We start from the raw sequence: 23,980 nt of genomic DNA on the forward strand, positions 1-23,980 counted from the left end.
TCTTCTTCTTTTTTTTTTTAATTTTTTTTATACATATATTTTAGGATCGTGACGCCTTACAATTAGTACATAGCGACGACGTCGCTTTGGTAGGAAGGTATCCGATCTGCAAATTTCACTCACCGCACTTGACCACAGCTTTATTGAAAGTTGGGGCAGATGTTAACTCGAGAGATAGGAATGGGAACACTGCTTTACATTGGGTCGCCATGTCGTTACCTTGGCGTCCAGACCTTGCTGTAGCGCTTCTCGACGCAGGTGCTCATATCGATACCGTTAATAGAGATAAGAAAACCTTCAAGAGTTTGCTACGCAATAAGCAAAACTATTACTCGATCAGTCCGTTAAAATATATCACGTTGTCGTGCTTAGCGGCTAAGGTAATCAGAAGGTGGTGTAACGACGAACAAATCGACGAAGTCGTTCCCGGACATTTGCAAGAGTTTGTTAAAATGCATTAGCTAATACGAATACGAAAAAACGAACTGTTTGTTATCATCGGATATCGCGAAGTTCTCTTCGCTTTATCGTTTTTACCTAATAACGTTTTTTCCTTTCTTTCTTTCTTTCTTTCTTTCTTCTTTCCTCCCTCCCTTCCTTCTTTTTTTCTTTTTCCTTTCTTTCCTTCTCTTTTGCGATATTCTTAATAACCCGAATTAAGCGAACGTTGATTGAATCGTAAAGTAGAGATATCGGATGCATGATTGATGATAACAGGAATAATTGTATTTTAACAACTCTCGCGAAGTATTTTTCAAATGCCGAAGATTTATGACGCATTACGTGCCGACAGAGAAAAAAAGTGAAAATTGTAAAAGAAAGAAAAATAAAAAGGGTGACATGACCACAGGCATGGTCATATGATCGAATGTATGAAGTGTGCAGCATGATGATAAACACAAACTCGCGATGTTTGTGTAGTAACTCTGATTTCTTTCTTTTTTTTTTCCTTTTCTTTTCTATTCTATTCTATTTTATTTTATTTTATTTTATCTAAAGAACGTTCGTAAATTCTTCGAATTAATGGTTGGAGATCAGCGACGAAATAATTCATAGATTCGAAGATAATGTGTTCGATTAAAGTATTACGCTTGTCGACTTTAGTGTTGCCATCCATGAATATTTTTGCCAAGAATCGATCGTCGTGCTTCATAAAAATGATACGAGCTTAAAAACAAATTTGTAAACGTCTTTGCCCAAGTTGAAAGATCTCTTTGGTATCGATATATAATTGACTATATAAACGGAACTTTTAAATATCGAATAACACGAAAGTCGTTAAAGATCGTTGTGATCATTGATTAAGAGATATTCGATTATTGTGATTTTCGCTACGCGATAAACTTGGCAAAAGGCCTTTTCACCCTTCTCCCCTTATACATAAGACCCCGCGATAAAAAAAAAAGCCATAACTTTTAGAAAAACACCGCGTTGATATATGAATATTTTAGCGATAACGTGGTAAACGTAATAATATTAAATTAAACTTGTGTACTCTTAGAAAAAGAAAAACGAATTTTTACCTTCAGTAATGTATAAAACGAAAAATAAATATATGCAGGATGAGAAAATTTCTAATACACGCATTTTTCCATGTTAAAGACATTTGGCGGGAGATAATATTGATTAGAAAAAAAAAAAGGAAGAAAAAAAAAGAAATAGAGTCACGTCGTTGATCACGCACAAAAAATTTTTCGGATAATTTGTAAAAAAGAAAAAAAAAAATAACTATTTCGCAAAGTAATGAGATAAGAGGACTACGTTAGACGATGCGTTCGTTCGTTGATTGTGTCGCTCTTATTTTTTAACAACCTATCTAATATATCGAAATGACGACATGTCTTTCATTAATATTTTTTCGCTGGAGAAAATAAGAAAAAAAAAAAAAAGACGATGATATCGCGCGTATAATCCAAGTCTGTAACTATTTACATGGAGCCTCATGCTTTTGCGCCATTGAGAATACCTTTATTTCAAATGTGATAAAACTTACACGATAGATTAAAACTATAAACATATATACATATATACATACATACATACATAGATACGGCAAGATGCGAGACGTTGTTTAGAAGAGGTGCTTCTTTTTAATCGACGAACGATGGATGCACCTAATGCAATTTAGTATGTATGTGATCGTGAGAAATCCACTAACGAAACATTTACACTTATTTATTTGACTTTTTTTTTTATTTTTTCTTTTTCTTTTTTTTTTTCTTTTTTTGAGAAATATAGTTTTTTTTATATACTTTTTATGCATTTTCCGTTTGAACGAGTTGTTTTAGCTAGTAGAGTCACATTCTCACATATTTACCTTTTATGCGGAACGTTGTCTCGATCCTCTGTGAAAAAATATAATTCTTATCTTACATATTTATCGAGAAGACTCGAACCGTTTTATAATGTAAAGACTGTGGAAATACAGGTGTGATAAAAAAAGAAAAAATATATATATTATATAATCGAAATATTTATATGTTTATTTCTTCAATTCTAATACCTTACACATATACTACCTATACATATATATATATATATATATATATATATATATATATATATGCTACCCGTCTCTTGATTTACGCGATAAATTATATCATCGTTTACACGGTACTTTTATGGTTTATCTTTGTTTAAAGCGATCTAATTTGATACGATCAGAAAATATATATAATCTTTAGTAAATTACACTCCGTTATCGACAATATCTAAGGTACATTAAAAACGAGATTTCTATAATAAGTACATGCTTTAGTTTTAAGCCAATTACAAAAAAAAAAAAGAACAAGTTGACTGCTTACACAAAAAAAAAGTGAATAAAATTTAATTTTCGTTTTTGTAGAATTTTTATAATTTTTTATATAATTATATATCTTCCTTAGATTTTTTTTTTTTCTTTTTTTCTTTATAAACCTACGTATATACGCGTACGAATAATAAATACTTTTATCATCTGTGCGGATTTTTTGTTCTCTGTAATATTTTCTTTTAGACGAAATTTCTGTAACGAGTACTTGGACTTTGAGACAAGAAAAAAAAAAGAAGTTGATTACTTTCGAAATACGTGATAAGCGACGATAACGAATACGATTTATATTTTCGAATAACGATAACGAATAAAATTTATTTCTTCGTTTTTCTAAAATTCTTATCATTTTTACATGATTATATATATCTTGTATAATTCTTTTTTCTTTTTACAAACCTATATGTAAAAATGTATGTGCTGAATAAATATTTGTATTACTTATACTGAATTTTTCTCTCTATAATATTTCCTTTTTTCTTTTTTTCATACTGGCAAACTCAATTTTCGCGATTTTTATCCGTATAAAAAAAACAACTACATGGAATGAACACTTCACGTAAATTAAGGACAGATGTATTGTATATGTGTCTGTATGTATGTTTGTGTGTGTGTCTATATATATATATACGCACATATACCACTTACCATTCGACAAAAACATGCCACCTGGATGAAGTGTTTCCTAAAAGAATAACAGAGACATATGAAATCAATGTTCGTCAAACTACAGACAAACTTACCTAGTTTTTTTAATCCAAGTAATAAAATTATCTGAAATATATAACTTATGTGAATACGTATATATGATAACATAAAATGTACTCGTCCATATAAAACGCGATATTGAATCGTTATCAAATTGTTATCAATCGTCGTGCGTCAATCCTCTCCTCCATTTTACTTGATATAAACATTTATATCGATCAGAAAAAAAAGAGAAACTTCCTTAAACGTTTACACATATCAACGATTCGATTATTAAAAACACGAACAAATCTGTCGACGTTACGAGAAAATATCGTGAAGTTGCAAAAATTATTGTGCTCGAACTTGAAGTTCCTAACACGCACGTACGGACGTATGCACGCACGTACATACATACACACAATATATACACACACACAGGCATATATTAATATAGAAAGACAAACGTGTACGAATTTACACAATTCGTGTAAAAAGATAGAAAATGTTGAGACGACAGAGAGAATAATTTATAACGATCGTTATCACAAAAATCCATCACACTCGGAAGGGAAATAATATTTGTAGCATAAATGTAAGTTTAACGATCCGTACTAAAATATTCCCAATGTGGATATTCCTCAGCATCGATAAAAAAAAAAAACAGAACGAAATATGTAAAACTTCATCGGACAAACTTACCCATAAACGTATCTCTCTTTTTCTCTCTCTCTCTCTCTCTTTACATATATATATACCATATTAATATATAATGTATATCGTATAGTATGTATATTAATACATAATATATATTTATATTAATATACGTATATATATAAATATATATATATGTATATATACACACATGTATATACATATATATATATATATATATTAGCATAGAAACATCTAACTAAAGATCTAGGAGTACATTGTACTAATTCTCATCTCCATGATGATATAACAAACACTTTGGATTCCTAGGATAGGTGTCGACGATACTAAATCTGCTTAAAGATCAACCACTATGTTAGAGAGGAAATATGATAACACAATCCCTTTTTCTTTTTTCTTTTTTTTTTTGAAATCTTCATCGGGAACCATATTCCAAAATTTACAATCTTGTACAACAGTAACAAAGTGTTTAGAGGAAGAGAACAATCCGATGACAGCGATGTACGATTTACGATACGAATATTACATTAACGATGTCTTGTTGATGTATTACAAAAATAAAAAAATAAATAAATAAATAAATAAATAGATAAATAAATAAATAAATAAATAAATAAATGAACAATAAATAAATAAAAGTTTATTTAAAAAATAAAAAGAAAAAAGAAAGAAAGAAAAAGAAAAAGAAACAGAAACAAATGAGGCGGTAGGAGGGGAGATAAACGACGGATGATCCTATATAAGTTTCTTGGGCGAAACTCTTTCCTCTTGAAGGATATCGCAAAGATAAAAAAGAAGTTTAACGAAAGTCACCTGAAAATTAATCTCACCTGCCGTATTATAAAAGAGTTTCCAATTTTGCAGATTACGAAGTGCACCACATGAAAGATCCGAGTTTATGGAAAGCTCCGGAACGAACGTCTCGATGGAGAAATATATTAAACACACATATCGTAGAATTTCGTTACAAACGTAATCGTCGAAACTCGTCTGTTATCACAAAGCTTTTCACCGCAAATTCATCCGACATCCCTCGAATAGCTCTTTCGTGAAAATAGATGGAAACTTTTCCTCGGTACAAAGCACAACCTGCTTAAAATGGTAAGAGACACGCAACAATACAAAAAATAAAACACACAACGACCACAGCATATTATTATTTACTTTTCTTTTTTCTCATATTTTTTTTCTTTTTTTTTTCTTTTTTGTTGTCAAAATGGATGTGGACTTTATTCAATCACTATTAATGAGGTTGTGGTTATACAAGAGTGTTACACAATGCGCAGAGAATGTTCCTCGAAATCTACATGGCGAGAAGAAATATGTTTACCAAAGAATAGATTCGCGCGAGAAGTATTATTATTATTATTATTATTATTATCGTAAAATAGTGTTCTAATAATATACATACATACATACATACATATATATATATATACGTATTTATATGTATGTATATATATGTATATATATATATATATCTTCTTTATTGATATAAAAAGCACGAAACATCAGAAATCGTTTCACGTTATACACACATATATATAATATATATATTATATATATATATATATGTGTGTAATATATTATATATATACATATGCATATATATATATATATTATATAAACGTGTTTTATATTTTTTGGTAAACATATAATTGTGCACAATACGTAAGACAATTCTAGCAAATTTAGGGCATAAAGTCATCCAATGTTCGTTCGCTGAAGTCTCAGAGCGATTGAACCGAAAGGGACCTTCCTAAAGCGAAATAAAAAGGTTTATGCTCTTTAAATCTCCAAAATAATTACAACGATGTAGTATGCAGCGTGGATAACACTGGATAACAAAAAAAAATAAATTTCAAAGGTGAACGGAGCGGAGAATTGTTCCCTGTCGAGCCACGATACATCTAGTTACATATTAGGCATAAGAACCGATGTATATGAGAGAAACTGACATTAGAATAAAACGACAGATATTTACTATCCGTATAAGAATTGAGTCGTTGGACGAGTATCTAATATAGATGGATTATCATCTGATCGAAAATTTAACTCTTAACATTCGTGACAGCCGTGCAGATTTAAGTATTAATATTCGACAAAAAAATTATCTTGTCCCTGTTTGGTTGACCTGTTTGCGAACGACCAGAGCGTCACTTTAGACCGGAATGTCAGAAAACCGATTGAGTCGTCTCTCTTTCTCTCTCTCTCTCTCTCTCTCTCTCTCTCTCTCTCTCTCTCTCTCTCTCTCTCTCTCTCTCTCTCTCTCTCTCTTACTCTCATCGTGTGACAACTATGAAATAAACTTACAAGCTACTTTTTACTGATTACTGTAAATAGTATAGCCTATATACTGAAAAAAACCTATGGACTATGTAAGAACATTACGAACCTAAACCTAACAAACTAAACTATGTATCGATCACTCGAAGAAAGCTGATTTAGAAGTGAACGTTTTCGACTGTAAAAAGGAACGATAACTGACGGTGTAGAATTTAGAACAAGACGGTTACGTCAAAGAAGGCTGACCATTAGCCGTCAATACGAGCGTTTCAACGTTGAACAGGTATACAACACGACTGTTGTTCTTCCAACGACAGATTACTTCTCACTCACTGTCCTACGTTCTGCCACACAACTACGATGAATTTCAAGTATTGTCATCGGGAGCGGAACAATGCTGCAGACGACATAGCAAACCCCAGTCTCCTCTAGCTGCATCAATAAGTTATTGTCAAGCATCAAATTCTGCGAATATTAATTCGTACTAGCGTTACCTTTGATCGATGTAGTAGTTCTTTCGTTAATACAAGCGTACGTCGATTGTCCTGCCATCGATACGTGACCGATTCATCATCGCTATAAAGGATATAAATCAAGGAAAATACTCGTATGTTATAAAAATATATATATATATATATATATATATATATATTATATATATATGCACACACACATCACAACACGATACGTGTTTTTCTTTCATAAAGGATACACACTGCTCGCTCCGCATCCCACTCAGAGACGAATCGTACCATTCCCATATCTGTACCTCTCATTTCTGCAAACTTCACCTCGCCAACATCTTGAAATTTATCACGTAACATTTGCCACGTAGTATTAGGAGGTAACTGTAATCAAAAGAATACATGTTTTCAACCGACCTATTTTGTTATTATTTTCGATCGAACGTACGTTCTACAAGAGCGTATTCTACAAGAGCAGAAGCAAATAATACAATAACATGCTGATATTCATCCTTAGTAATATTAATCGTGTCACGTAAAACCTTTCGAGATATACTTACATTTCCTATAAGAATGGTATCTGACATCGGTCGAGAACCATTAGCATTTTGTCTGTTACCACCTCCACCTTGTCCTTGATTCCCGGAGAATGCACCACCTCCGCCAGACACGCGATCCCCATCCCCTCTGTTGAAGCCCCCATCAAAATCTCTGCCACCACCAAATGATGAACTTCCAAAAGCATTGTTACCACCAAATCCTATGTCGTTATCTAATTTAGATAAACCTCTTGGTGCAAAAGAATTATTTCCTTGTCCACCAGCTAAAGATGCTTGTAATCCTGACAAACCCCCAACTCCACCACCAAAGCTATTCAAATTGGAAGCCAGTTCGTTTGTTAAAGACGAATTCAGTAAAGAGCTTGTAGTTAGGTTCGCGCCTAAACCACCAGCAAGACTCGCTTGAAGTGCTGCTGCATTTGAATTTGTCAATGCAGATGCTAAAAAAAAGAGAAGTGAGTGTGAATAAATACATTCATATATCTATATACAGTCGATGATTAAATATTCGCAGCATACCTAATTGTGCAGGTACAACATTATTTAATCCAGCGCCAAAAGCACCGGCAGCCAAAACAGGAGCAGAGATAGGATTTACAACCGGTGGATTGTTGGCTTGTACGCTAGGAATGTTTCGAGCTACATCCATTAATCTGTTTCCTCCTGCTCCTAATCCCATTCCAATGCCCTTCAAGCCTAGTTTATATTAAAGTGTAATTGCATTGAAATGTATAGATGTATTAACGTGAGAACTTTGTTATATCGATAAAAATCGTACCTTCTGGTAATTTTGGTGGCATATCTGGTTCGTTTGCTCTATCGAGCCTTACTGTCATTCGTCTGTCATAAAGTTGTTGATTATGTAACATTGAAATGGCTTGTACAGATTCCACTGGATGATCATATTCCACAACTCCAAAACCACGAGACTTTCCATCTTTATCTTTGCCTAATTCAACATGTAAAACTTTTCCAGCTAATTTAAATACTTCTAACAATTTCTTTTCGTCCACTTTATAATCCAACTGAAAAGAACAACAAAAATATGAAGAGTAATATATTTTACGATTGTTATATATATTTACTGACGGTAAAACACACTTACATTTGCTACAAAAACTCTTGTAACCAAAGGTCCATTGATGCCTAAAGATTCTAAGAATTGTGTACTGAGACCATACGTATTACCAAACTTATTATCACCACCGCCTCCTCCACCTCCACCACCGCCGCCGCCGCCAACACCTCCACCTCCACCACCGCCACCACCGCTAGGTGCAGGCATGTTCTGTCTACCACCTCCTTGCTGACGAGGGGGATCTCTAAACCTATCGTCTCTTGGTCTATCGTTATTACGAGCTGTTGCTAATCGACCATATTTATCACGCTCAACATCAAAGTCCTGCAAAAAATAAATCGTCAACAAATCGGTTAAATTGTACTTTTCATAATATGATATTCTATTTGAAGGTGTTACATAACCGTTTTGAGTTACCTCTTTCACGACTAATTTTCTTCCTTTCGTATCATAACGGTGCATTTTTTCAACAGCAATCTTTACTGATTCTGCATCTTCAAATTCTACAATACCGCAACCACGAGGCTTATCATTTTCATCCGTAAATAGTTCAACGTGTGCAACCTTGCCTACTTCCGTTCTAAATAAATCTTTCAAGTCTTGCCATCGAAAGTCATATGGTATATTTGATACATAAATTCTTCTATCTGAAGCTTTTCTGCCGCCACGATCGTTTCTCTCTCTACTCCGATCGCGGCTAGTCGAATTGATACGATTTTGTCTATCCGATCGACGATTCCGATCACGTTCTCTGCTTCTGTCTCTTTCATCATCATTTGGAATTTGTGCTCTGTTGTTTAACAGAATATTGAACATGATATGAAAAATATCGCTTAACGAATATAATCATACACCACCGTATAAAACAAAGAAAGCTTAATTACAAGTAGTACTTTGAATCAACATCTACAAATACTAATTTAATTTAGAAGCACACAAAATATAATATCATTATATAAAACGATAATGCACGAAACGGTTAATATTAGTAATACAATGGAATATCGCATGCCGACGGTAAAATTTTCATGGAAATGTTTGAAAAAATATTCATTGTTTCACTTACTCCTCAACTTTGATCATCCTTGTTATTTACGTGAAATAACGATTAACAAAGGAAGTCCTAGATAATCTACCTTAAGTTCCGAGGTTACAAAAGAGTCAAACTGAAAATAGAAGCAAACATACGCGAGCACGAGAAGCGTCTTATAAAATGGCTGTCAACGGAAGTTATAAAATCCCGGAAACCAATGAATTCAAAAGTAAATTTGCGAACATGTAAAATATGAATACGATAGGTTAAAAACTCGCAAAAAATTTTCTTCTTATTGATATATAGTATTAAGCGCGATAAGATAACGATATCAATCACGTTATTTCCAGGTATTATCGAACTATTATCGTTAAAGTTTTAAAAGGATTTTTTAACTTCCGATAAAACTACCAGTTAGAATGAAATCACAAGTTTCTTAGTTTCATCGACCAATTACTGATCGAATTTAAAGATATGTGTTACAGCGGGAAATAATAATTTTGATCTCGATTATTTCGGATTTACTCGAATCGTAATTGAAACCTTCCCTAATATCAAACTGTGAAACTTATCTCGAAATAACCTATCAACGTTTCTATCTTCTCGTTGTACAAGCTCGTTTTTATTGTTTTATAAAAAATAATGACGCGAATATAATCTTAATTCAAATATATACCGTGGAGCCACCGTTCGTCTTTAAACAAATATCGTCCGCTATCTTCCGTTTCCGAATAGCAGAAGACATTGAGATACGTCGACCAATGAGAATCGCCCATTCGTTCTTTCTCCTTTTGCTTTTGCTTTACGAGTCTTCTGACGTGCGCAACTTCGTTTCGGTATAGTAGAGATTCATTTTTTTATATAAAAGTTTACGTTAAGATAATGGCAGGCCAGTGGATAAAAAAAGCAGTAAGTTAACACGTGCCTTTCAAAAGTCTTTCTATTAATCTTTGTATCGTTTATCTAATATTGTCGTATTTTCGAATAGAAAGGTTAGAATATTCCCTATATTGGCTCGACTACTCTCATAAGACTATTCGATCGTTTTCTATATATTTCAAGATTTCGATATATTTCAAGAAATCCATTTACAATATCCATTAAATATATATCGCAAGGTGTTGATTTCCTTTCCATTCATACAATACGAAATAACAAAACTGACAAAATGTCATCGTACAGAATTGAATCGTTTTCTGGATTTTCCGAGGACAGATCTCTCCAAAACTTGGCAATGTACGCCTCTGCAGCAATCTTCGTAAATGTACTCTTATACCAGGAGATGGAATTGGTCCAGAGATATCCACTGCCGTACAGAAGATTTTTGATGCTGCGAAGGTAAGACTCGTGTATATATATGTGTCTTTTTTTTTTTGCGAACGTACTTGTTCCATCGATCTTACGCATCTTCCGATTCCTTTTCTCTTTCTCTCTCTCTTTCTTTCTTTTTCTCTCTCTCTCAAAATATTAGATAACACAAAGACGTTCTCAAATTTGTTTCTTCTTTAAAGGACAATATTGGTTTATATTTTGCAAGGTGACCCAATTTGTTCTAGCATTAACCCCTCATAGCGTTTATTTTAATCTTTCTCTTATACAATTATATCTTATTCAATGTGCTTTTACTATAACTATTACTAGTTTTTGTTTTTTCATTCTAAATAATTTCTTCTCTTTTTTTTTTTAAATGATTCAAACATATATGTTCAGAGTGTTATGTCATATCAGGAGAATCCATGTTGAATCTCTTTCTCTCTCTCTCTATATATATATATATATATATATATGTGTGTGTATGTGTGTGTGTGTGCATATATATATATACAGTATACAATTTTTTTAAATGATTTAATGTCTCTAAAATAAATACAAGTGGCTTTTTTTTATAAAAAATATAAAATCTTTTTTTTAATTATATTTAATATTACGTATTGTGATAATACGTTTCATTGTAATGACAGGTACCAATAGAATGGGAATCAGTGGATGTAACACCTGTAAAAGGTCCAGATGGAAAATTTGGCATTCCACAAGCCGCTATCGATTCGGTTAATAGAAATAAAATTGGTTTAAAAGGACCTCTCATGACCCCAATAGGAAAAGGTCACAGATCTTTAAATCTTGCGTTAAGAAAGTGAGTTTCTCTTTATCATTGTGTAATCAAACATAGTATAATTTTATTCTTGGTTGTTTGAAAATATTATCTTCTTCTTAATACAGCTGGTTTTAATAATTCTGTAGTTATGTAATCAGAAGCATCATGACAAATATAGATAACAACTTATTTGATGTACTTTAAATAATATTTGTAGCATAGTATCATTCATGCTTATTTCCATGAATGAATCTGAATGATATATTTTATAAATCAATAAACTCAATTATTTTTCTTTTGTAGAGAATTCAATTTATATGCTAATGTACGACCATGTCGTTCTTTGGAAGGATATAAAACATTATATGATAATGTAGACGTAGTAACAATCAGAGAAAATACAGAAGGAGAATATTCAGGTATAGAACATGAGATTGTAGAAGGTGTTGTACAAAGTATTAAATTAATCACAGAAGAAGCATCTAGTAGAGTAGCAGATTTTGCTTTCCAATATGCTAAGGATAATAACAGAAAAAAGGTAAGACTGTCTTTGATAATAAAAATCAATTGAATAATGATTGCAGATGATATTTCAAGGATTGTATATTGTTGTAGGTAACCGCAGTACATAAAGCAAATATTATGCGTATGTCTGACGGCTTATTCCTTAGATGTTGTCGGGATGCTGCTCAAAAATTCCCAGACATAAAATTTGAAGAAAAGTATTTGGATACAGTGTGCTTAAATATGGTACAAGATCCAAGTCAATATGATGTTCTTGTCATGCCCAACCTTTATGGTGACATTTTATCCGATATGTGTGCTGGGCTTGTAGGCGGTCTTGGACTTACTCCTAGTGGAAATATTGGTCTTAATGGTGCTCTCTTTGAATCGGTATGTTTTAAAATATTATATTTATTTATTTACGAATATTACCTTTCACAACTCGATTAAAATAATTATTCGTAAATATAGGTGCATGGGACTGCACCGGACATTGCGGGTCAAGATAAAGCTAATCCTACAGCGTTATTATTATCGTCCGTAATGATGTTAAAATATATGGGATTGAACGATCATGCGCGAATTATAGAAAATGCTGCGTATGACACTATTAAAGAAGCCAAATATTTGACTGGTGATCTTGGAGGATCTGCAAAATGTAGCGAATATACTAATGAAATTTGCAAAAGAGTTTCTGCACAAACAAAATAAATAGCGTTAGAAAATAATTAAATACGAACTGCCAAATACTCGTAGAATTCGTGATCTTTTAATGCGGTAACGCTGTTTCAACTTAATAAACATAGTATCATAAGTTGATCCATATAATTTTGCTCAGTATCAATTTACAGTCCAATTTAATCATATATTTTACAAAAGAGGAAGTACAATTCCTAATAATTTAATGTAAAAATATGTAATTATATATACCGAAGATTTGCCCTAAGTTTGCTATGGCATTTACCTCATATATCTCGTTACATGCGAATTTCCAAGTAAACGCGTAGCAATCGCCGTGTATTTTTCTATTCGCATTGATTGTTACATATCGTTTACTGGTAGATAAAGGATCCTAGTAGACTTCATAAAGATTAGTTTGTACAAATTAATGTGTAGATGCACTCTGTATTATACTTTTAAATAAAATTGTTATGCAAAGTGTGCTGAAAAAAAAGTTTCAGAAGTCAACATTGTGCAGTATTATGAACAAATAAAAATAAAAAATATAAAGGAAAAAACTTCAAACACATGAGTTTTTATTTATACATATATATACCTTTTTCTCCATCATTTTATCTTTGTATCGCACATATTCGTTTACTTTTCATTTCTCATAGACAAATCTCGTCTATCGAAATAAAAATCAAAGATATTACATTTCCATTAATTTGAAAAAGAAAGAAAAAGGTAAAAGGACGTGCGACGTCGTAATGCGAAGATATGAAGGACGAAAGTGAAGTTGGATTTACATGGTTGTGGGTGTAAAAAAAAAAAGAGGAAGGGTCATGAAAAAGGGAATATAACGTCTAGAAAAAGGAAGGCTCCTGGATATAAACACTCGGTAACTTCACCCTACTTGGTGTTACGTTATAGCACTCGTCCCAACCACTTCATAACTCCCCTCCTACTTACGCCGTTCTCTTCCATGGAACACAGTATGCTTCTCAAGAAAACTCTCAAATATGAGAAAAGTTGTTGGCTATATTTCATCGGTCCTGTGAACGGGAAGACGAAGGAAAAAGGAGGTACGGAGAATCCAAGGGATTCAGTGTCATCTTCGCTGCTCGTTAATCCTGTCTGTGATTTATCGAGATTCCACGAGTGAATAATGATGGACATTGTAAATTTTCGATATTAGAGTTTCTCTTTGATCTACGAGCGATGGCGTTTCTTCTTGGCTGACAGGAACGTTTCGCGTTACATTTAACGTCTATAATATTAATAAAGAATAAGAGATTTTTTGGGAGAAAGTAAGAAAAGAAACAGGATAAGGAATCGACGAATCCGTGGATTATCTCGAGCGTTATGAATAGCTGGTAAAATGGAGATCGGGATATCAAGAGATGATGCTGCTGATTCTAGGTATCACGAAGTGTTTTGACACAAAGGTAGAACACACTCGAGCGAAGTGTGGAAAGCGACATATGCATATTCAACGACGGGAACCCGTCGCGTAGTCATAGGAATAATAAAAATTCGAGGGTTGAAATTATTTAGATTTATGCCCGTTCTCTTGTCGTCTCGTGCCGTTGGTGTGACGAGAAGCGATTCGATTCTAGGGTACAAATTTCATGCATTATTCAGGACTTGCCGCAATGCACCCCCAGTCAATGGAAGCGATCCTTTGGAAAAAAAGGAAAATGCAAAAAAAAAAAAATAAACAAAAAAAAAAAGAGTCGTTTTTAATCTCTTTTCGCGTCTCAATAATGTGCAAGTCGCGGCATAGCTCCTACCACCTTTACCCTTTGACAATCCAAAATCGCTTAGCACTTCTGAAGCAAAGAATGCTTTCAAATGTAATCGATGATCAATTCTGAACGATCTTCACGCGATTATTATTTCTTTTCTCTCTTTTTTTTTTTTTCTTCTTTTTACGCTCTCGCAATCGTTTCCGATATATTCACACGTTCGTTCCTCTTCCTCTTCGTACTTTTCTTCTGATCTATATGCCACCGTTATTAAAATCCACTAGGCTGTGTCACGTAAAAAGGAAATATCGTGAATTGTAATATTCGTTCGTGCGTTACTACTCGCGAAGATTTATGCACCTAGAACAATACTTTCCTTCGTTTTATCTCCTTTCCTTTACTTTTTCTTTCTTTTCTTTTTCCTTTTTCCTCGTTTTTTCTTTTTTCTTTTTTTTTTTTTTGAACGGTACCATGCATATTTTATAACATCGTCGTTGTGGAAATATTATTGGCTTTACCGTCTCTATCTATGGCGAGTGGAGGGGTGAGAGGAGGAGGACACCCCTTAATCGTCTTACTTGGAATTAATTATCGCATGTAGAATTACATTCGTAATCAAGCATTCATTAGAAAATATTCGGGCTACGTAAGCTTTCCATTACTTTTCTCTTGTCTATCATTTGTTTACAATTATTATTATTATTATTAATATCATTATTATTATTGTTATTATTACGAAACTATGTTTTCATTATATCGCAAGCTATTCGATCTAACGAGTTATGATTTAACGCAGAAAGATCAATGAAATTAAATCAGGATCGTTTTATTAAAAACAACGATGTGATATTTTTTTTTTTACAATCGATGTTACGCTTAAATTTGAATAATAACAGGATGATTTAAGCGAGTAATTTCTCTCTAGTTTTAAATGTAAACGAAGAAGAACGCGTTAACTAATTAATTTTCTAGGGAATATTATCTATGCTTTGGTATAATATCTATCCGTAAGAGTAATCTTCAATTATGTAACGCATTGCTATATACAATAATATCAATTCGTTTTCACGTGCTCGCTTATCGTTAACAACTTTTCATTTTTTAGAAATACTAGTTCTTCAATTTCTATTTTCTACAGATAACGATTGTACTTAATAATATAAAACAAAGAAAAAAGAAAAGAAAAGAAAACGTGTTTAATATCTGACGTTATTCCAATTACAAAAGAACCATTCATTCGTATCTATACATTTATGAAAAATTTCATTAAAAAAGAAAAAAATAAATCCACGGTAGGATCTATTCAAATAAATGAATCCGAAGTTTGTTATCCTTGATAGATCGTAGAGATAAGATATTAATAAAGAAATAAGAAAAGATAAAGAAATAAGATAGTCGATGTAAAATAAAACTCGTCCGTACACGCGCTTGTAAGGAAAGATACGTTAAAAAACACGGTATGAGATTATTAGTGTGGACAATCAGCGAAATATGATATTCATGCGATATTCAAGTTCTTGGTACTTCGTATTTATACGTGTCACCAAGTGTCCTTTCGGTTATAACGAGACGTATAGTATTGAAAACAGCAAAGAGACATACAACTGAGCAAAAAATCCATTAATGACGCTAGACGTTGCTTTTGTATCATTCGTGTGTTACAATTTCTTATCACAAACGTAAGAAAATAAATAATGAAGCTGTTTTTCAATGAGATCATCACACACATATGTGTGTGTGTGTGTGTGTATATACGCAACTAAACATACGCATATATGTATACAAAACATTCTGTATTCTATAATATATCCAGCAAGAAACTTGTTTGAACTTGTTTGTTTACTACGATTTAAAAGAAAATGAAACGGAATATTAGATTATTAGATAGATTGAGAGAGAGAGAGAGAGAGAGAGAGAAAGAGAGGCTATCTAAATCACATCAGATTTATTACGACAATTTACACGTTCATCATAATCTACCCATACTCTATTGATACATATAGATACATCGGAATACTACTATCATATTTACAGTGCATATCACATACAATTGAATTCGGAAAGGGACCATTCCAAGTCCCATGGAGGTAGCTAAAAAAAATCCTCCTTGTTATAACTAGGGATTGACTCGTTAAAGTCGCGATAATCGATTGTTTTCTCCGTGATTAGCTTGAAAGGAAAGATACGAGAGGTTTTGCGTTACTCTTTGAAAACCAACGAAAGCTTAAGAAGATATACTTTCGAGTATATTAGAGACGATTAATAGATGATTTCTGTTTAAATAGATAACGCGATTTATTTCAAGTTCGAAGGGATGAAAAACGTCAAGATTATTAATCTCGTTTCTTAAGATAATCGCGAGAGACAAAATTCGAATGTAATATTAATCGGAGATTTATCGATGATTCTAGCAATATGTTACAATTATTAATAAAGAACAAATCTAAGATCACCTTTGGCACTTTCACAAATTACTCCGTGTTAACTCGTGCAGCTTGTTCCGTCGAAGGGTCCCCTTTTGGTTCCTTCACGTAGTCTACTACCAATTCGAGACCAATTACAGCACGTAGATCCTTTCTCTCGTCTTCTTTACTGCCGGAGGAATTGCTAGCGTCTTCTTGTTTCGATGAGTCCTCGCCTGTTTTCGAGAAACGACTGAGGTAATCGTACGTCGGTATATTGACTTATACGTCTTATGTTTTCTTTTTTCCCAACTTAATATTTACATTGACAAGGAAAGACGACTCGAAGAGTGATGTAACTACGTGAGCGACGAATGTTTATTTGTTTATGTTTTTCTTTTCTCTATGAGTTAACGCGTTTAACGAGGAATATATAATCTCAATTTTACAAACATAATATTTAAAATATTTTACTATTTAAAATATTTTAACGAGACTATGATAATGAATTTTCCTTGTTTATAAAAAATTAAGGAAAATAGTAGACGAATGATTGCATTAAACGCGTTAATAAAATATGTCAATAAAAAATAAATACACCCACACGCGCACGCACACACGCACGCACACGCACATAAAAGAAGAAAGAAAAAAGAGCGAATGCAAACTTACTTTCTGACAGTCCTTGTTTAATCTCATCATTTTCCGACGTCTCCTGCCTCGAAACTTTCGTTTTCTGTATATCCCTGTACGTCTTACTGAGATGCTTCAAAATGTAATTGGTGCCATGGAGATTTTCGTCGATGGCTCTAGACGTACTAGCTTCGTCCCTTGTAAGATTCAATGGGCGATTACCGTATTCCTTTGATTGCGGAACGCTAAAAGCCGAGCAGTGCTTGCTTTTGAAAGGTAACTGCCTCTCATTGAGCTTACGATCCCATATATGTCCAGAGACACGAAGATCGATAAAAAAGTGTAAGGGATCTATGCCAGGATAGGATTGTGGCATAGGATATGGCGGATACCAGAGTGGACTGGGTAGAAATTCGGAATTTGAGACGTTACCGGGTAAACCAAACCCTTTAACACCCTGAAAAACTTCGCATCCTCTTCCGGAAAGTCCTGGAAGAAAGTTCCTCGAAAAATCGAGCTTTTTCTGATCGGTGAGTAAAGGTAAATCTGGAACGGTAACAGTATTTTTGGAACGTTCGTCGTAACCGTTTCTATCGCCATAATTACAATTTTTGCGATCGCCGTGCTGCTGTTGCTGCTGTTGTTGTTGCTGCTGTTGCTGCTGCTGTTGTTGTTGCTGTTGCTGCTGTTGTTCTTCCGGCTTAACTTTTTGTAATTCGGCAGCAGGAAAAATAGTTTCCGGTGAGTGAGATTGCTCGAAGTGGCAGGGCCGTTCGTCGAAAAAGTTCTTACTCTGTTTCACAAATTCTGATTTGGTCTCGTCGACCGACTTCAAAATATCTCCACCGAAGCTTGCTTTTTGATCGAACACGTTTACCTTGTTATCGGTCTCATAAGTTTCGCTCTGTTTAGTTCTGTTCTCCAAGCGAGCGTCTAGTTGTTGCTGCGACAGCTGTTGCGCTTGTCCATGATAATATTTGTCCTGTTGAGATTGATGATGATTATGATGGTGATGATGATGATGATGATGATGCGTTCTTTCCTTCGTCGTAAGTTCGAGTGGCCTGTCACGAGCGTCTCGCCAAGATCTCTTACGACGTCTCGGCGTGCTAGTACCGTTCGCCGTCGAAGACGTGGCTTCGGCTTTGGCTTGAACGAACGACCTCAACATTTCACTGAAGAAGAAACTATGAGGTGTGAGCGGTACGTTGTACAAGTACGGTGGTGTCGCTGCCAATAAACGAGAGACCAGATCACCTCCCGACAACGAGGCTGGTGTCTTCAAAGTCGATGGATCACCCGTCGTTGTCGTCATCTTCGATCTGTCCTTGATGAGAAATTTTCTCGTTGAAAATTTTTTATGAGAAAGAGAGAAAGAAAGAAAAAGAGAAATACGATGGAACGTAACAAAATTTTCCTTCTTTTTCCTTATTTTTTTCTTTCGCGAGAGAAGATCGAAAAATGTTTCTTTAAAATCCAAGGAAGAACACTTGTATTGTTGGATCTATCAAGAAGGAGGAAGGATGAGAAGCGTTCGCCGGTAAGCTGTAAATCGACGGAGTGGAAGCGAGCTACTATTGTCTCTTGAAATTAATCGAATAGCTGCCGCTGTTAAGACCGAGACCAAGGAGGAAGTAATACCTATATGAAGTTAGGCAAAGCCTTACGACGCGGTCTCGCATCGAATCATCCATTAGGGATTACTAATTTCTGTCAAGCGCACGCTCTGTTTCGGTCGGATGCCTTTTGAGAATGAATTCTCGGAAAACTTAGGAGGATTTCTCCTCGAAGAGAGACTCTCGATCTCTTAACGACGTTAAAACGATCCGGTCGTTCGAATGATTCCATCGAACGAGTGCTGACGTTCGACCTCATTTTTTTCTTTTTTTTCTTTTATATCCTGTTTTCTCCGTCCATATCAATGACACAAATAGAAAGAGAAGAGAAGCTAACGTTCGAATAAATGTCAAAATATAAGGTGGTGTTCACGTCGTTAACGAGGATAACTCGTGAGAGTGCAACGATACGAAAAGAAAAGTGTCATTTTTCTTAGTGGTAGAAGGTTTAAGTCGATGAAAGATTCTTTAACGATGGAAAGAGCAAGGAGCAACGAATCGTGGAAGGGTAGAATAGAGGTCCGTATCCGTGTCCGCGTACCGAGGAGGGATCGGGTATTGTTTCGGTCCATTGTTTCCTAAACAAACGACGTCCACGTTGTTTCGTCAGGAGATATTATGTTCAGCCAGACAGGCAGGACGAACGGGAAATGGACTGCTGTCAGTTTTACTCTTCGTGATAAATACGAGCCAGTCGCCGGTGTCCGGCGCACTGCGGCCATAATTCCGTCTATCTTTATCGTCGCGAAACATTCTAGCAAACAAAACGAGCTACCGTTCTTCTTTGTACTCCGACTTTACCTTCCTCGTCGTATCTATTCGCTCAGCTGATTCTCTTTTTTCTCCTTTATTTTTCCTTTTCCTTTTCTTTTTCTTTTTCTTTTACTGCCGTTGTTTTTTCTTTTCTTTTTACGCGGATACATTGTTGAAAGTCGAGACTGGAGGGAAAGATTTCAGAAAAGAGACAATAACAGTCTGCGAAAACGTGAAAACAGATTTTTTATAAGATTCACGAATATGTAGCATATGTAAATTATTTTCTAATCGATTCTAATGTATGTTCTTTTGATCTTTTGCCAATGAAATTTCGAATATTTGTCTGACATATTCGTAGACGTACTTTAAATGACAAGAAGAGAGTGGAAGAAGCTGAATTGGGACAGCAACCTTGACGTAATCAAGATTTTTGTTAAATTGTCAATAGAATATTCTCGACTATCAAACGAGATTTAAAAATCATGGTGAATATGTATGTGGTCGTATTTTCGAATCAGACGAATATCTTTATTCCATGGATCAAAGTTAATTTCCGTAGCGAATTTTCGCGACGACATCTTACGTAAAAGCTTTCGCGAATGGCTGAGCTTCCTTTCGACGGATTCCTTGAAGAAGATCTTTATTGTTTCCTTTCCGTTATCCTCTCTCTCTCTCTCTCTCTCTCCCTCCCTCTCTTTCTCTCTCTTTCGAAGGATCTTAATAGCTCCTTTCATCTCTCACAGGCGTCTCTTCTCCTTCGGTTTTTCGCAGCGACGAGAAGACGACAAACTAAGACAAAAAGGAAGAAAAAGAGAAGGAAAAAGAAAAAAAAGGAGAACCCCGCCCGATGGAACTTTACGGTAGCGATGTTACATTATTATTCCGCTCGAGGCGAGACGCGCTTCGAAGAATCCTCGAAGACGTCGAAACTGCGCGCAGTTTCGGTTTCACGCAGTTTCCTAAAAGAGCTCGGAGGTAGAAACGATAGAGGATGGTGGGTTGAAATACCGCGAGAGAATGTAGGAAGGGGGTTTACGATTCATAAGACAACTCGGTGGATTGAATTAAGCGAGAGCAGGGCGGCAGCTGCCAATCCAAGCCCGCCTCGGTCCACCCCCTAGCACCCCTCATCACCCCCATCCAACCATCACGAATCTGCATAATCCCGTTCACGTCGACGATTCTAATTGGCGGATTGTTTCAATCTCTGTACCCGCGAATATTTGCATTCCTACGTCTACGCTTCCAAACTACCCAAACCCTTCTTCTCCAACCCATCTTTTTTCTTTTATCCTTGGCTATCCGATTTTCAAAGCCGGACTCCGTCGGTAAGCGTTGTCGCTATGATTATAATCCGTTTTGCTTTGTTTTTATATTCCTCTCTCGAAATTCCTTTTCTTTCTAGAACGAATAAAATGTATTAAAGGATGTTAAATGAGAACACGCCGATGGTTATCAGTGGTCAGTGTCGTTTCAGTACAGACGAATCCTTTACCCTTCTAGTAGGAGCCACGTGTAGATTCGACTTATTTCCGACGCGAAAGAAAATGATTTTGGAAAATCCGAAAGAAGATTTAATAATTCACTATCTTACATCCCTCCGGAGATCCTTTCTTCTTCCTTTTTTTCTTACTCGTTTCTTTTTTTAACTCGTTTATTTCACTTTTCTTTTTGTGGGGATATATGTATTCTTCGAGAAAGACCTTGTGTATTTTATACCGTCGGCATAAACATTTTTATTACAGTCGTGTCTTTGGCAAAAATGTTCTCTCTTTACATAGCGAAGAGAAACGTCCCTTGTAACGCAGTTTACTTCTCTCTCTCTCTCTCTCTCTCCCTTTCTCTTTCTCTTTCTCTCTCTATTTTTTTTTGACTCTATTCTTCAGATAACTCGAACGTCTCTACTATGTTTCGGTTGGAAAGTATGCCGCTGTCAAAGCGCACGAGTTTCGACAAAGGCTATCCGTACCTACGATGCGAAAGAAATAATTTCAGATGCAATGGAATCTTTTTTCTTTTCTATTCCGTTAATCTGCAGAGACGTCGATGAAAGACGTCGTTGCGTCCTCGTTCCTCGCTAAAAAGAAGAAAAACAAAAAGAGGAAAAAGAAGAAGAAGACGAAGACGAAGAAGACGAGCCTCGATCGTCGGGAACTATGTATAAGGCTCAACAAGGCGTTACTTTAAAACAAAAAAAAAATAGTACTGAATGACGACGAGTAATTAGAAGCGAAGAATTCAATGCGCTCGTCATTAACCTAATAACTGATGGGACTTTCGATCGATGAACGTCCATCAGATTTATTTTAATTCAAACTAATATTATACGATACTACGAATGAAGACATAGAATATTGGATAAATGAATGAATTGTAAAAAAAAAGAATAAAGGAGCAAAAAATGAAATTATTTTTTCAATTAGAGCGAAGGAAAAAAAATCAAATTTATTAATCTTCTTATCATAAGAGAAAAATGAAATATACTCGTGCCAAATGAACGTCGTCTTCCCTAATTAATATGTTAAGTAAACCAATAAGTAATTCATTATGATCGATTATCCATCGAGATAACAATCGAATATTACGTATAATTTCCGTTGGCTCGCTTCTTAAGAACTGAAAGCGAATAGAATTCCTACGGCAAATTAAAAACAAACAAACGAAACTAGCTGTGTAGCTCTACGATGGAATAGTAACCATGATCACGTATCGTATGGAAGTGGAAACGATTATATTCCGAATCTGGTGCTCAACGAACAGCGAAATACGCGTCCCTGTGTAGATATTTGATGTCGATATGAACGATATAGGTATGAGTTTTTGAAAAAAAGAAAGAAAAAATCGGGGAAAATATGTGTCCGTCGAACAATGGATCGTATAATACTAGCTCTCATTGTTAACCCTTCGTCTCTGTCCATTTGACGATAAATTAAAGCCTCCTTTTTTTTCTTTTATCATTTTTTTTTGTTCAAATCGTCCAATGCGAAAATACGCGTCGAAAAAAAAACCGAGCAAACGCGAGGTGTCGAGGCGTTTTACGTCATCTCGTTGGACACGCAGCAGTCGTGTAGCTTTTTACCACGACCCTTTTCGTTCCCGTCATCGTAAATAATTTTTCCTTTTCTTTTTTGTGCTTTCTTCTTTTTTTTCTTTTTTTATTCTCTTTTCGACGGAAACGATCCGTCCAGATTTTTTTATACAATCGCAAATACGTCATAGAACATGCAATGTTCGACCGACCACGATTGGTGTGCAAAGTAGAAATAACAACGAACCACTTTTTTTTGTTGAAAAACAAGATAACCGATAGTGGTACGTGCGTCACGAGTAACAAGTTGACGAGTAGTACGTTTATAACTGGGGAACGAGCGAAAGGGTTAACCAGCCGAGTAGAGCATATCAAACGTAATCACGATCGCCCATATACGCACGCACACACAAACACCCACATATACACACAGAAAACTGATTTCTAAGCGAACCGTTAAGCGTCCTTCCGTCGATCCGTAACAATTATCACGCACTAAAAAATCACAACGAATAGTGTAAGAATCTCTCGAATCTTATCATAGTGTTATTTCATTTAACGAAATCATCTCGAACGAGTTGCCCGAGGAGAGAGAAAAAAAAAGGAAGAAAGATACGTCGATTTAAATTCGAAATCCTCGAAACTCAATTATTTCCTAAGAAAGATTAAAATAGAAAAATATATAAATATATATAAAAAAAAAAAGAAAAAAAAAATACATACAAAAATAAAAAGAAGAGCAATTAAACGAGGAAAAAAATAAGGAAGAAAAATGTTTTACTCTCACCTGTTCGCTTTCTTCAAAATCCAGCCTTACGTGCACGTTCCTTGATCTTCTTCCGTCGAAGATCGCAAAGTCGGAGTAGCGATCTATGGATCTCTAGAGCGAGGTAACGATGAGAGAAAGAGAAAGAGAGAAAGAAAGAGAGAGAGAGAGAGAGAGAGA

The 23,980-nt window shown here is 34.8% G+C and overlaps 4 protein-coding genes across 13 annotated transcripts in view; 2 read left to right on the plus strand and 2 right to left on the minus strand.

Moving 5' to 3' along the window:
• Positions 1 to 2,471, plus strand: part of LOC122632575 (protein fem-1 homolog CG6966) — a 39,307-nt gene extending 36,836 nt beyond the window's left edge. For all 5 annotated transcript variants that reach the window (XM_043819537.1, XM_043819538.1, XM_043819540.1 and 2 more), the window contains one exon: positions 45 to 2,471. In XM_043819537.1, coding sequence (XP_043675472.1) covers positions 45 to 461 — 417 coding nt within the window. In that variant the 3' untranslated portion in view covers positions 462 to 2,471. The remainder of the gene's footprint in view (positions 1 to 44) is intronic.
• A 2,841-nt stretch (positions 2,472 to 5,312) lies between these two features.
• Positions 5,313 to 10,221, minus strand: LOC122632576 (myelin expression factor 2). 2 transcript variants are annotated; one of them, XM_043819542.1, is made up of 9 exons: positions 9,626 to 10,221; positions 8,977 to 9,465; positions 8,587 to 8,883; positions 8,260 to 8,506; positions 8,001 to 8,177; positions 7,482 to 7,921; positions 7,170 to 7,305; positions 6,952 to 7,033; positions 5,313 to 6,889 (listed from the first exon to the last, which is right to left on the minus strand). In XM_043819542.1, exons 2-8 carry the CDS (start codon positions 9,373 to 9,375, stop codon positions 6,978 to 6,980), a joined length of 1,752 nt encoding a protein of 583 aa, XP_043675477.1. In that variant the 5' UTR covers positions 9,376 to 9,465; positions 9,626 to 10,221; the 3' UTR covers positions 5,313 to 6,889; positions 6,952 to 6,977. The 2 variants fall into 2 exon arrangements, with proteins under 2 accessions (XP_043675477.1, XP_043675479.1); XM_043819544.1 differs by having other exon boundaries at positions 8,977 to 9,349; positions 9,626 to 10,220.
• A 119-nt stretch (positions 10,222 to 10,340) lies between these two features.
• On the plus strand, positions 10,341 to 13,436 carry LOC122632578 (probable isocitrate dehydrogenase [NAD] subunit alpha, mitochondrial). Its single transcript, XM_043819550.1, has 6 exons — positions 10,341 to 10,501; positions 10,808 to 10,930; positions 11,554 to 11,726; positions 11,991 to 12,225; positions 12,303 to 12,581; positions 12,663 to 13,436. Exons 1-6 carry the CDS (start codon positions 10,475 to 10,477, stop codon positions 12,900 to 12,902), a joined length of 1,077 nt encoding a protein of 358 aa, XP_043675485.1. The 5' UTR covers positions 10,341 to 10,474; the 3' UTR covers positions 12,903 to 13,436.
• A 3,089-nt stretch (positions 13,437 to 16,525) lies between these two features.
• Positions 16,526 to 23,980, minus strand: part of LOC122632577 (formin-J-like) — a 17,860-nt gene continuing 10,405 nt past the window's right edge. For 2 of the 5 annotated variants that reach the window (XM_043819549.1, XM_043819546.1), the window contains exons 2-4: positions 23,822 to 23,914; positions 17,674 to 18,961; positions 16,526 to 17,237 (exon numbers count right to left, since the gene is read on the minus strand). In XM_043819549.1, the coding sequence (XP_043675484.1) occupies positions 17,071 to 17,237; positions 17,674 to 18,961; positions 23,822 to 23,914 (1,548 nt within the window). In that variant the 3' untranslated portion in view covers positions 16,526 to 17,070. Of the gene's footprint in view, positions 17,238 to 17,673; positions 18,962 to 23,821; positions 23,975 to 23,980 lie in introns of those variants that run through there. The other 3 variants (XM_043819548.1, XM_043819547.1, XM_043819545.1) reach the window with 3 other exon arrangements.

The sequence above is a fragment of the Vespula pensylvanica genome, chromosome 10 (genome assembly GCF_014466175.1).
Source record: "Vespula pensylvanica isolate Volc-1 chromosome 10, ASM1446617v1, whole genome shotgun sequence".
NCBI classification, from domain to species: domain Eukaryota; kingdom Metazoa; phylum Arthropoda; class Insecta; order Hymenoptera; family Vespidae; genus Vespula; species Vespula pensylvanica.

Excerpts from the sequence above, each read along its gene's own strand:
- LOC122632578 (XM_043819550.1), top strand. The coding sequence starts at position 10,475 with ATGGCAGGCCAGTGGATAAAAAAAGCA. Across the intron at positions 10,931-11,553 it reads AGATTTTTGATGCTGCGAAG|GTACCAATAGAATGGGAATC; the intron begins GTAAGACTCGTG and ends TTGTAATGACAG. Across the intron at positions 12,582-12,662 it reads ATGGTGCTCTCTTTGAATCG|GTGCATGGGACTGCACCGGA; the intron begins GTATGTTTTAAA and ends TCGTAAATATAG.
- LOC122632576 (XM_043819542.1), bottom strand. The coding sequence starts at position 9,375 with ATGTTCAATATTCTGTTAAACAACAGAGCACAAATTCCAAATGATGAT. Across the intron at positions 8,884-8,976 it reads GAAAATTAGTCGTGAAAGAG|GACTTTGATGTTGAGCGTGA; the intron begins GTAACTCAAAAC and ends TATTTTTTGCAG. Across the intron at positions 7,306-7,481 it reads ATACCATTCTTATAGGAAAT|TTACCTCCTAATACTACGTG; the intron begins GTAAGTATATCT and ends TTTTGATTACAG.